The sequence below is a fragment of the Salvia splendens genome, chromosome 6, assembly GCF_004379255.2.
Source record: "Salvia splendens isolate huo1 chromosome 6, SspV2, whole genome shotgun sequence".
In the NCBI taxonomy this organism is placed as follows: domain Eukaryota; kingdom Viridiplantae; phylum Streptophyta; class Magnoliopsida; order Lamiales; family Lamiaceae; genus Salvia; species Salvia splendens.
The window spans coordinates 35,280,419-35,292,461 of NC_056037.1; the positions used below are offsets into that span (position 1 = coordinate 35,280,419).

The following is a 12,043-nucleotide window of genomic DNA, read 5'->3' on the forward strand; positions in this document are numbered from 1 at the left end:
TACATTATATCAGCAATGCAGTCGACATGCCACAAACGCGTTGGACCCCTAATTACCGCCCATCGAGACTGGAGCACACCAAATGCGCGTTCCACGTCCTTGCGCGCCGACTCCTGTCGTTCCGCAAAGTATGCCTTCTTCTCATCTGATGCGCATCTGATCGTCTTCACAAAGACGAGCCACCTAGGGTATATCCCATCCGCCAAGTAGTAGCCCATATCATGCTGGTTCCCGTTGGCGATAAAACTGATGGCCGGACCGACGCCCTGGCACTGGTTCTCAATCTATGCTGCCCAACATCCCGGGGAACCCATGCTTCTCCCCGTGCATCTGCATCAGATCCTGGCACTCTTCAGGGGTAGGGCTTCGAAGATACTGATCACGGAATATTTCAATGACGCCCTGACATAAATACTTTAGACAATCCAGGGCAGTCGTCTCACCGATGTGGAGGTACTCGTCCCACATGTCTGTCGCGCCTCCGTCGGCCAACTGCCTGATTGTAGCAATGCACTTTTGTATAGGTGTGTGGTCGGGTCTGCCAGCCGCATCGTACCTGAACCGGAAATACAAATATCGACGCTCCAAAGCATCAACGATACGCATAAACACTGCCCTAAGCATCTTAAAACGCCGCCTGAAAAGAGACGCCCCAAACTGCGGCTCCTCCGCAAAGTAGACTTCATATAGCTGCTGATGTGCAGCTGCGTGATCCCGATCAATCATTACTCGTCGGTGGACAACAGGTGGAGGTTGAGGTACCGCCGGCTGCAAGGCCCTTTGTAGCAACCGGTTTATCTCGCGGGACGTACAGGCCTCCAACTCTTCGTTCATTTGTCGTTCGTACTCCTCGGCATCCCACCACTACCACCACTACTACCACCCGTGTTACTCATTTCACGTTGTTGCTCTTGTACAGAAATTAAGTGAGAGAGAAAATTAGTTAAAACAAGCGGTGCGAATGAAAATGACGTGCAAATCGCGTATATATAGTGTTTTAAAAATTAAAAAAAAGTGTTGGCCGATCGCCCGCCTACAATGGCGGCCAGCGCCCGAGAATCGGCGTCCGCTCGCCGATTTTTTCACCGATTTTTTCGCCGATTTGGCGCTAGCTGACTCCAATGGTTCGGCGAGCGGACCGACCAGCGCCGGGAATCGGATAGCGGACCGGCCAATGGTTCGGCGAGCGGACCGACCATTGGAGATGCTCTAATCAGATTGAATTGTCATAGTTGTAAAATTATGTAACTAAAATTTCAAGTTATACTAGTAATATTTAAATTTATTCTAATATTTATTTGATCAAATTAAAGGACTGAGGAAAAATTACTATTTTAATTTTAAACTTTTGCATGGTAAATTAAAAAATTAATCAAAACTAATTTTATTTTTATTTATATAGTACATTATGTAATTTTACATATTTTTAGATATATTCTAAATTGTGTGTAGGGTTTATGATTATATGTGTTTTGTGTGTATGATATATTCTGAACCCTATATTGTATGTACAAATATATGTGTATTGTATGCATTGTGCGTTATCAAATTGTGTTTATACATATGTACTCCTTCCGTCCTCCATTAATTGACATCGATTGATTTGGCACGAGTTTTAAGAGATATAATGAAAAGTGAATGGAATATTATTAGATTGTGGGTCCTACTTTTATATATTAATTTCATAATAAAATATCAGTGAAATGTAATGTGTTAGTGGAATGTGAAGTTCATTACCAAAAGTAAAAAGTAAATGTGTCAATTAATTGCGGACGGATGAAAAATGAAATTGATGTCAATTAATGGGGAGCGGAGGGAGTATTTGGTAGAGATATTCTATTTTACAAATAGACTTTTATATATTTATTTTAATTATATAATTGAAAGAGTTTATAATTCAAATTCAATTATAAATTTAAATATTTTATAATAGCAATTATTAAATTTTAAATTAAAGACTTTAATCTCGAGGCTATCCAATTAATGTAATGGGATAGTAAAACATTCTTTGATGTATTGACAATTAAATTGAAACTTCGTAATTATTTGTCTTCTGGTTTCCATTTGAAGACAAGCTTTGTTTAGGCTTAGCAAATAATTGGACAGTGGTTTTGAGTAAAAGGTGGTAATTGTCAATTAAGTTGTAATAATTGGACAGTGGTTTTGAGTAAAAGGTAGTAATAGTCAATTAAGTTGTAAAATTAGGACTAAAGGTCAAAAGTGGTTCTAACCAAACGTCGATTTTACGATTTTGGTCCAGAACATTATTTTTTGAATTGTTTCATCCCTCACATTTGAAAATGGGCCGGATTTAGTCCTTTTTAAACGGAACCTTTAAAAATGACGGTCAACTGCAATTTAGGCTACTTTGACTAGATCATGTTACTAATTATGTTTTATTAACAACTAAATTATAACTTAATTTATTGGGTCACTAATTAGTTTCTTCTCTTCTTCTTCATTATAGCTAAAAACAAAAACATAAAGCAATCCAATCAATTCAAATCAATAACTCTGGTGATTCTGACACGATTCATCGCCGTCGCTGCATTCCTAAATCCCTCATTCCCTCGGCAGCTCCGGCAAGAGCTGCCGCCTCCGCTGGTGCAACCAGCTCTCCCCTCAGGTCAAGCACCACGCTTTCACCCCGACGAGGACGGCACCATCATTCGCGCCCACACCCGCTTCGTCAACAAATGGGCCACCATCGTCCACCCCCTCTCCTGCCGCACCGCCAACGCCATAAAAACAACCGCAAGTGCTCCTCTTTCACCGAAGACGACAGCTCCTTGCTTGAAGAGATCCGTCAGCACCGACTCCGCCACCTATTCCGCCCTACCCCAATCCCTCCGCCTTTGATTCAACCCAAACCTGCTCTCCGCTCGCTAATTCACCTAGGGCTGGGAAAATATACCGAAATACCGCACTTACCGTACCAAAAAAATACCGAAAATACCGAATTTTCGGTATACCGTACTTTTCGGTACGGTATCATACCGTACCGACAGTTTTAGGTACGGTAAATGTATGCATTTTGTATATACCGCGGTATACCGCGTTATACCGCAATTGCGGTATATACCGCAAATAACACGGTATACCGCAAATACGGTATATACCGCAATTGCGGTATATACAGGAAATCACGGTATACCGCGGTATACCGCATATTGCGGTATACCGAAATCACGGTACGGTATACCGACAAAAGCGGTACGGTAACGATATCTAAATTTTGGTATACCGACAAAAGCGGTACGGTAAATGTATGGTTTTTGGTCATACCGCACGGTACGGTACGGTATGCGGTATGGCCATTTCGGCGCGGTATACCGTACCGTTCCAACCCTAAATCCGCCCATCAGTCTTAGCCATTCACTCCCCGCAATCGACTCCGTTAAACACAACACTAACTCACCAACTCATTCCACCAAATTCAACCTAAGTATGTACAATTCCCGCCGCCGCCTATTAAACTGATGCAATGGCAGGCAAGCAGAAGTCAATTATATGCCCTTTAGCGGGGGATCGATAAGAGTGATGCAGGAGATTATCCGGGTAGAGGTGAGGAAATATATGGTTGGATTAGAGGAGTAGCGGCGGCGAATTAAACACCAAGAGAAGATGTAGCATAAATTGATACGAACTCGGTGAGCAGGAGCGGCGGCAGAGGAGGGTGGTGGAGTGGAAGGGAAAGAAGGTGTTGACAGAAGGAGAGAAGAGGGCGTTGAGAGAGAGCGTGTGAATTAAGAAAAATATAAAATAATCTAATTAAACCTCTAATTTAGTCAAAATAGTTTAAATTGAGAGAGAGCGTGTGAATTAAGAAAAATATAAAATATTCTAATTAAACCTCTAATTTAGTCAAAATAGTTAAATCGTTGTTGACCGTTAATTTTAACGGTTCTGACTAAAATTGACTAAATCTGGCCCATTTTCAAATGTGAAGGACGAAAGAATTCAAAATATAATGTACATGACTAAAATCGTAAATTGTCATATGTTTAGGACCATTTTCAACCTTACTCTAAAATTAATCTAGCATGACTAGATTCAATGGTAATAATAATATGATAAAAAAAAATTAAATTATGGAGTAGTAAAACATATTGATTGAGAAATTCAATTAAAGATAAAGCAATTTGATAGTTGGAGGAAACAACAAATCAAAGGCCTACTAAATCTAATTTACACAACTCATTGGTTTGAAAACTGTATCACATAAACATTAACTAGCATATCATTTTCCTACCATTTTCATGTGGAAAGAAACCTTAGAGGACTAAACGGTGCGAGATCAACGATAGCTGCACGGCCATCTAAGACAAGCTCGGCCATGGCGGCGCCCGTGGCTGGGCCGTTGAGAATGCCCCAACAGCTGTGGCCTGTCGCCACGTAACATCCCTTGAGGGTTGGAACTTCCCCGATGACAGGCACACTGTCATCGGTGCAGGGCAAGATGCACGCCTGTTCCGCCTTCACCGTGGCTTCACCTTCCGATAACTGGCTCGACACACTCCCAGCCACCGTCTTGAGAACCGCAATAGATTCCGGCACTGCAGTTATCTGCTCCACCTCATCCGGTACCTCTGCCTCTGCTGACATCCCACATATGTACACTTCCCCTGTTTATCAAATTACCAAATTCGAGTTAGTTTTAAATATGCGATGATGCGTCAGCCGATTTTATTACTACTACCTGTGGGCCGAGGATACACCTCAGGGTCCATGGGCTTTCCACCTTGGGCCGAATAGTAACTGAGAAACAATGCATGGGCCGAAATTGCAGAAGGATCTCGGGGCTCCATCACAATGCTATGGGCTTTAAGCCCAGTAACCCTAAATACGGACTTCAAAATTCCAAACTTTCCACTCCACGGCCCAAGCGCCAAAACCACCGCATCGCCCTCAATCCGCCGCCCATCCGCCAGAGCCACCGCCTCCGCCGCTCCTCCCGCCGCCTCTACGCTCTCTACTCTCCCAATAACCACCTCCACTCCGTAATCCTCCACGGCCTTCTCCAGCAGCGTCTTAGTGAAGAGCTGCGGATGCACCTGCGCCGTAGTCTCCGTCGTCCCGATAATTTTAGGGCTTTTCGCCGCCCCGTCGACCCAGGACGGTACAATTGGTGCGGGCCTCTTCGATCGGACCGACGTCGTTTCGGCGATTGATAGGCTGAGGGTGGAGAGGTGGCGATATCCGTACGATTCCGCGCCGTTTAGCTCTTCGGCCAGTGAGCGGTGGAGATTGAAGCTGGCGCGTGCGAGGGAGGACACCGGGCCACCATCGCACCAGTCGAGGGCAAGGAATCCGCCGGCCTTGCCGGAGGCGGCGCAGGCGATTGAGGATTGCTCGACGACCGTGACGGCGGCACCTTTTTTGGATAGGAAGTAGGCGGCGCAGACGCCGATGATTCCGCCGCCGCAGACGATTACTCTTTTCGGCGGAATTTGGGGATCCATGATTTGTGAGGAGGAGAGCTTAATCGAGTCGGGTATGGGTTGTCGGGCATGGATCCGGGAGAGAGAGAGATGTAGAGGAACTGATGCCATATTTTAGATGTTTTTTGGCTGAAACGTGTCGGCTAGCGATAACTCGTGAGAATGTTAGTACTATTATTTCTGGCGGCACATGATTTAAGTATATATTAGTTTTAAATGAAATATGAGTAGAAATATGGGGAGCCTATTACCATTTAGTTTAAAAGTAAATCGGGATTTCTATTCGCGGACAGACTAAAATGATAAAAAGGGACTCCTATTCACGGACGAAGGGAGTATATAAAATGGATTAACAATATGATTATTTGGTAACAAATTAACAATATCTCCTTTTATTACGTAACGAAATATGTCCGTGATATAGAGCATCTTAAATTATTCAAGAATTATGAAAGACAGCAGATGGAAATAGTCGACTAAAATATATCCCACTTTTATACTAATATAGATTATTAGATTGGTAATACAATGTATTTTAGTAGTAGTATTTTAGAGATAGAGTCCCCACTTAAATAAACTTTAGATTGTAGACATAATGAAATATCAAAATGAAACATTTTAGTAACACAATTACACAAAGGCGAACAGTAGTTCATATGCAGAGAATAAAGTTCAACTCAAACCAAAATACTAGAAACTGCAAGACAACGAACCCTTTGATCGGATAGAAAATAAGATCCATATAATACCAGGCGAAACGTAGTTTGATAAAGCAAGCAAGCAGCGGCTGCACAACAATACTCGTTATTCTTTTTCTGAAAGCTCCATAACAATCTTCTTGCATAATTCAGGTAAACACTAATGCACAATAACCTGCATCACAAAATTAAACTCATTTATTAGTCTACATTGCATTCAAATACCTAGATTCCATATCCTTTTATCTGAGTGTCGTCAAAACATAAAAAAACACGGAACTGCCACCTGTCAAGCTGCAGTGTTCATCAAATTAAGGCAGCAGGATCAGGAGGCGTTTTCAAGTACCTGGAGAAAGATAGATGCATTATCAAACTGTGATGGTAAATAGCTTAGTCGGTAGAATAATCATACTTCCTATTTTCAGATAATGCTCCATTCCATTACACTTCTTTTACACTAGCAGCGAAGACACCTTCATGGGCAAACAAGATGACAACTCCAGTATCATTTTAGTGATTATTCAAAATCACTGTGTTCACCCCAACCCCCCGCGCTATCCAACAAGTAAAAGGGGAAAATGCAAGAAAGATTATTAAATATTGTCACTTTTAAGTCAATACCTAAAATATCAGAGAAAGTGCACTCCAGATCAACGACTAGAGAAGACAATGGGCCTTGGAAGAAGGCCTGCACCAAAAGCACACCCAAACACTCTGCTACACCCAACAGATTGAAGGACTCTAAAGATTTTTGATTATATGCTTATTCCAAGACAACCAAGCCATCCAGCTACTTCACTGGTCAAACTTCATCTCTGTATATCTGCATATCAATGCATGTCAGGTTAGAAACAAGATCATTAATTAAAAAACTACAGACGGCACTGACAAACCACACTTGCCTGCGAGGGTTCTTTTGCCTCTGGCCGAAATCATCATTTGCAAGATCTATACAGGGAACAAATAATTAGGTCCGCAAAAGGCATTTACACGGAAGTGTACAAAGCTAGAAGAACCAAATGTTTGATGTGACATACCAGGCCTCTGTGAAGGACCTTTTGTTGCACTGCTATTCTCTTTGCTGCAATGAAATTATGAAGTTCACGTGTAAGCTGTGCCATAATATGGATTTTTAACTTCATAAAAGGAGAAATATTTTATTAAGGCAAGCAAATAAAAGAATGTGTGAGACTGGTGCTTCCAACAAGGAATTCCATGTAAATACAAGGTACTAGGATTTTACAGCCAAATTCTCTACCTTGAAGCAGCTGCTGTGGAAGATTCCTGCCCAGAAGGCCGGGCATTATATGAACCATCAACAGTTATATATGGCGGACAATATGTTGCACCTAACGCTCCAGCAGCACCCGCTAAAACAGGAAGCCTGAAACGTTTTACAACAGAGTTGGGGATGCAAACTGTATAAGCAGAAAATAGGACATCTAGGTTGTAAGATAAGAGAATCTATCCATATCCTGAAAGATAAACAAGATAGAATCATAGAGTCAACAGAAAACATCTACTTTGCACTTTGAAGACTGGATGATGCTAGAGGTATTACCAAGTCATTTCAGAACTCCCTAGACCGCCAAGTTGTGGTTGACCAACATATCCAGGAAAGGCCATGCCAACAGCAGGAACCCCAATTCCTCCAGGGTGCTGGCCTCCAAATTGCATGACTGTATTTCACCGAAGAGCAGATGTTAGATCAAGTTAAAAATGATGTTAATCAGGAACAAATATAGTAGATAGCAATAAAATGGTTACATATATAGCAAATTAATGTCATTATATAGAAGTCAGATAAAAACCCATTCTAAGAAACTTAACAAAGAAAAGAAGAGACCCTGCACTAACTGAATATATATATATATATATATATATAGACACACGTAATACCTGGTAAGAAAGCTGGGAAGTTTTGATCACCAGGGCCACTGCCCATACTGGCAGAGGATCCCATAACCTGAGCTCCACCATATAGGAACGAGCCCTTAGTGCTGCCGGGAGCACTCCCTTTTCCTTTAGCAACCAATGCTGTCTTAGGCTGATTTAATTCTGAAGCAGATTCAACATCCCCAGATTCAGATGTATTTACAGCACCAGCAGCTTTAGGTGGAGAGAATGCTTGTGAATTACTAGGCACACGTTGCGTAAACTGCTGGGAAGAATCTTGCAGAGAAGACTGAGCACGACTTTGACCAGAATTCCTCTGAGCATTTTGTTGCTGGTTAGGCGGTGGAACCCTGTTATGTTGGTTATTAGAGACAACTGGTTGGTAAACCATCTGTGTGAAGGAAGCTGGTCCTCTTCCTTGGCCCCTTAACTGAGGTTGACCAATGGAATCCACTATATTTTTTCCTCGCATAGTAGCAGTAGACTGCGACATAGTAAACTTCTCACCCACCACTGGTTGCTGGCCACGATTAACTGTACTAGCATGGACATCCCTCTTAGGGGGTGCAGTGTTATCTTTTGTGGAAGAACCAGTAGGATAAAATGGAGGGGAAGCAATGTTCAAATTGGAGGCTACTTGTTTTCTAGGAACTACATCAGGTTTTGCATTAGATACAGGTTCACTACTCCTTCGAGAACTGACATTGGAATGCTTTTCAACCGATTTCCCAGGGCTACAAAAGAAAAAATAGCAAAAATGAGAGGAAAAAAACATCAAACGAAAAATAAGGGAAGAGGGGAGAAGAGGGTTATACTCACTATTTGTTTTGTGTAGCTGGAGAGTCATTGTTGTTCTTAAAGGATGGTTGATATCTTCGAGGCCCTCGTCCCCTAACACCCTTGGGAGCACTGCCCTGATAATTATTATTCTCTGTGCTGTTATTAATGTATTCTTTGGGTCGGTTTACTTGTGCAAATCCAGGGTCTGTGGCTCTATTTCTATTGCGGCCCCTATGGCGTCCCCTAGCACCCCTTCTACCCTGCAAATCAATTCATATAAGGAATGCACTACAAAATTTTCCTCATAGAGACACAAACATACTAGCAAATGTTGGCCGGTTCACCTGTCCATGATGCCTTTCCTGCATAGTCAGCTCTTCAAACTTATCGTGCCCCCATTTCCTATCATCTTGAGATTGAGACTCCCACAATTTCCTTCCTCCAAGGGTTCTCCTAATAACACCAAAACCTACATTAATAAGTGCATTATTTCTGAAAATACTTAAAAGGGTTGAGCATCAACATTATCTGAACAGCAGCATTAAACAAAGTGGAGAAAGGTCATCATACGGGTGAGGAAAAAGACAGTGGAATTTAAAATGTAGTACTGTATAAATAAATAGTGGACAAAGCATAGAACGTGAAGCAAAGCAGAACTGTAGTAAGATTATAAAAAACACAACTAGGTTTCAACTAAGAAGTATAAAAATACTTAACTATCTAAAAATAACATCTTTACATTTTCTTCTGTGCTTTCTACTGATTATAAGAAACTTATCCATTCTCACCTATAAGTCCAATCAAGAAAGAGAAAGCATGATTCAAACGAAAACAAAAGAAGTTCACAAAGCTCTCTCCGCCAAATATTAACAAACAAGCTTATATTTTTTCAACATCTAAACATCACAAAGACTCAGTCCAATACCTATTTCGCCCGCCAGCATTGTCTCGAAATCGGTCATCGTGCATGTAAAATGCCCCCGCAGTCGGCACAGAGAAGGGCTCTACTTCCTTCTTTTCTTCCTCATGCTCCCCATCAACCGCATTCTTATCCCCATCATTATTTTCACCTGCATCGTCATTTCCCTCAAAATTTCTTTCCCTCTCACTCCCACTCTCCTCTCTCTCCACCGCCACCACCTCCGCAACATCTTTACCTCTTCCACCACCGCCTTCTTCACACTGAACAGCTACCCCCTCTATCTCCTCCTCATCCAAATCATAATCCTCCTCTTCTTCGTCCAACTCCTCCTCATACTCCGCCGCCGCACCTTCAGATTCCCCGTCCGACTCAATCCTCCGCGGCGGTTTCCACCCTTGCTCCGCCTCTTCTTCTTCGTCGTCGCTCGCCTCCCTCCGCCGCATCTTCAACGACAACTTCGCCTCCTCCGGATCGCTCTCGTACTCAACCTCCTCCGCCGCCATCACCAGTAACCAATTGAGTTCAACGTCAACACAGAATATGAACCGAGATTCAGAGCAGCAGTTACTACAAAACTTAGGGTTTGAAAGGGGTCAGAAAAATTAGAAAAACCCTTGATCCCACAGTAAATTCGTCTAGAATTTATAGGATTTTGGATTTACAAGCTTGAGGAAGAGTCAATAGTCAATTTTCACCAATCAATGATTAATTTAGAGATGGAGAAAGAGGCATTGACGGATGAGTTGAAGTTCTTTACTCATATTGAAAGCAACCAAAAACCTAATACGGATGGTAATTATCTAATTTTACAGGGTGTTTTGGGTAAATTACATTTGATTCGGATGGATCCGAGTCCGCTTTTCAAATCGACTCGAGACCAGACCCGACCCACTTAAATCTACTGGGCTTCAAATTGGCCCTTAAAAATCCTCATTGTCTCTAATGCCATTTGCTTTATTATTTCATTCAATTAGTTATTTGTCCTTTGAAACATTATCAAAAGTTATTTAAATAAAAAGGGAACTGCAAAGACCTAATTTAATAATCACAATTAGAAATTATCAATGTTATAGGAATCATTTAATTTTTACAAAACATTACAGAGTATATAATCATTCATCACAAAAAAGTAGGTCATTGATACGATCTCTTATCGATATATTACTAATATATTTTTGACATAATTGCAGTGTTAAAACACTAAGGGATCGTTTGGTAGCTATGTTCCGTCTAGATAATAGGAGTAGTCTGGGTTTATTTGTGCATTTGGTAGCTATGTTAACAATCTACGTAGCCCGTGTTTGGTATCCGGCCCGCACAAAGCCCACTGAAAAGCCTATGTTTCAATCACATTTGTAACTACCAATTTGCCTATGTTACATATCTAATATACCTAGTTAAATTTAGTAAAATACATTTCTACCCATCCATTTTTAGTTAAAAATAATACCTCCCCGTCCCATAAAAATATGTGCAATTTCTATTTTCGTCTATCCCACAAAAATATGTGCATTCCATTTTTGGAAAGTTATATCAATTTAATAATATAGGTCTCATTATCCACTAACATTACTTTAGCTACTATTCTCCTCATTTATCTTACTTTACCATACCATTCTCCTTCTATTTCTTACTTTACCAATTTTCTCTTAATCCTCGTGTCATACCCAATGTCATGTTTTTATGGGACATAGGAAATAATATTTATAAAATTACAAATAAAATTATTGTTATAATTAGAAGTTAACAAAAGCGTACTTCAAATAATAAAAATGATCAAAACAATTTACATAACATATCACAAATTTTAAAATAAAATATTTTAAAATATTAAAATTTCTATATTAGTCTAAACAATATACTACTATATAAGGTTGTGTGACGTGTTTTTTTACCATACCTTAAAAAAGATAATATAATACTTAAATTGTAATATATATAATAATTATTTATAATATACTACTATAATATTTTTAATTACATTTTCAACTCCGCAAGTTCCGCTTTTTGGATCTGTCATTAGAGAGAGTGTGCCATAGAAGAGAGCATTTATTCTTCAAGGTAGTTTAGTCATTAACTTAAATTAATGAGGATAATTTTGACAATTATAATTATATCCATATTTGTAACTTGTTGTACCAAACACTTAAATAAGATAACTTATAATTATCTTAAGCTATCAAACACCCAATTAAGATAAATTAATTAATCGAAACTATGATAACTATCACAAATTATATCATGTCTAGTCGAAACATGGCATAGCTACCAAACGATGCCTAATTATTTTACTGGCGGATAGTTTG

General features: G+C 40.5%; 2 protein-coding genes across 3 annotated transcripts; both read right to left on the reverse strand.

Annotated features, from left to right (window-relative positions):
• Window positions 1-4,257: 4,257 nt before the first annotated feature.
• Window positions 4,258-5,552, reverse strand: LOC121809187 (putative oxidoreductase TDA3). Its single transcript, XM_042209728.1, has 2 exons — window positions 4,700-5,552; window positions 4,258-4,625 (listed from the first exon to the last, which is right to left on the reverse strand). Exons 1-2 carry the CDS (start codon window positions 5,550-5,552, stop codon window positions 4,258-4,260), a joined length of 1,221 nt encoding a protein of 406 aa, XP_042065662.1.
• A 457-nt stretch (window positions 5,553-6,009) lies between these two features.
• LOC121808062 (protein MLN51 homolog) lies at window positions 6,010-10,483 on the reverse strand. 2 transcript variants are annotated; one of them, XM_042208402.1, is made up of 11 exons: window positions 9,741-10,483; window positions 9,160-9,268; window positions 8,855-9,075; window positions 8,039-8,769; window positions 7,701-7,818; window positions 7,398-7,523; window positions 7,177-7,220; window positions 7,042-7,087; window positions 6,761-6,962; window positions 6,426-6,485; window positions 6,010-6,314 (listed from the first exon to the last, which is right to left on the reverse strand). In XM_042208402.1, exons 1-9 carry the CDS (start codon window positions 10,238-10,240, stop codon window positions 6,935-6,937), a joined length of 1,923 nt encoding a protein of 640 aa, XP_042064336.1. In that variant the 5' UTR covers window positions 10,241-10,483; the 3' UTR covers window positions 6,010-6,314; window positions 6,426-6,485; window positions 6,761-6,934. The 2 variants fall into 2 exon arrangements, with proteins under 2 accessions (XP_042064336.1, XP_042064337.1); XM_042208403.1 differs by lacking the exons at window positions 6,010-6,314; window positions 6,426-6,485; window positions 6,761-6,962 and having other exon boundaries at window positions 7,398-7,614.
• Between the last annotated feature and the right edge of the window lie 1,560 nt (window positions 10,484-12,043).

Coding starts and splice junctions, on each gene's coding strand:
- LOC121809187 (XM_042209728.1), bottom strand. CDS start 5,552: ATGGCATCAGTTCCTCTACATCTCTCTCTCTCCCGGATCCATGCCCGA. Junction 4,626..4,699: donor GGTGTATCCTCGGCCCACAG/GTAGTAGTAATA, acceptor TTTGATAAACAG/GGGAAGTGTACATATGTGGG.
- LOC121808062 (XM_042208402.1), bottom strand. CDS start 10,240: ATGGCGGCGGAGGAGGTTGAGTACGAGAGCGATCCGGAGGAGGCGAAG. Junction 7,819..8,038: donor CTTCCCAGCTTTCTTACCAG/GTATTACGTGTG, acceptor GGTGAAATACAG/TCATGCAATTTGGAGGCCAG. Junction 7,088..7,176: donor AGGTCCTTCACAGAGGCCTG/GTATGTCACATC, acceptor TTCCCTGTATAG/ATCTTGCAAATGATGATTTC.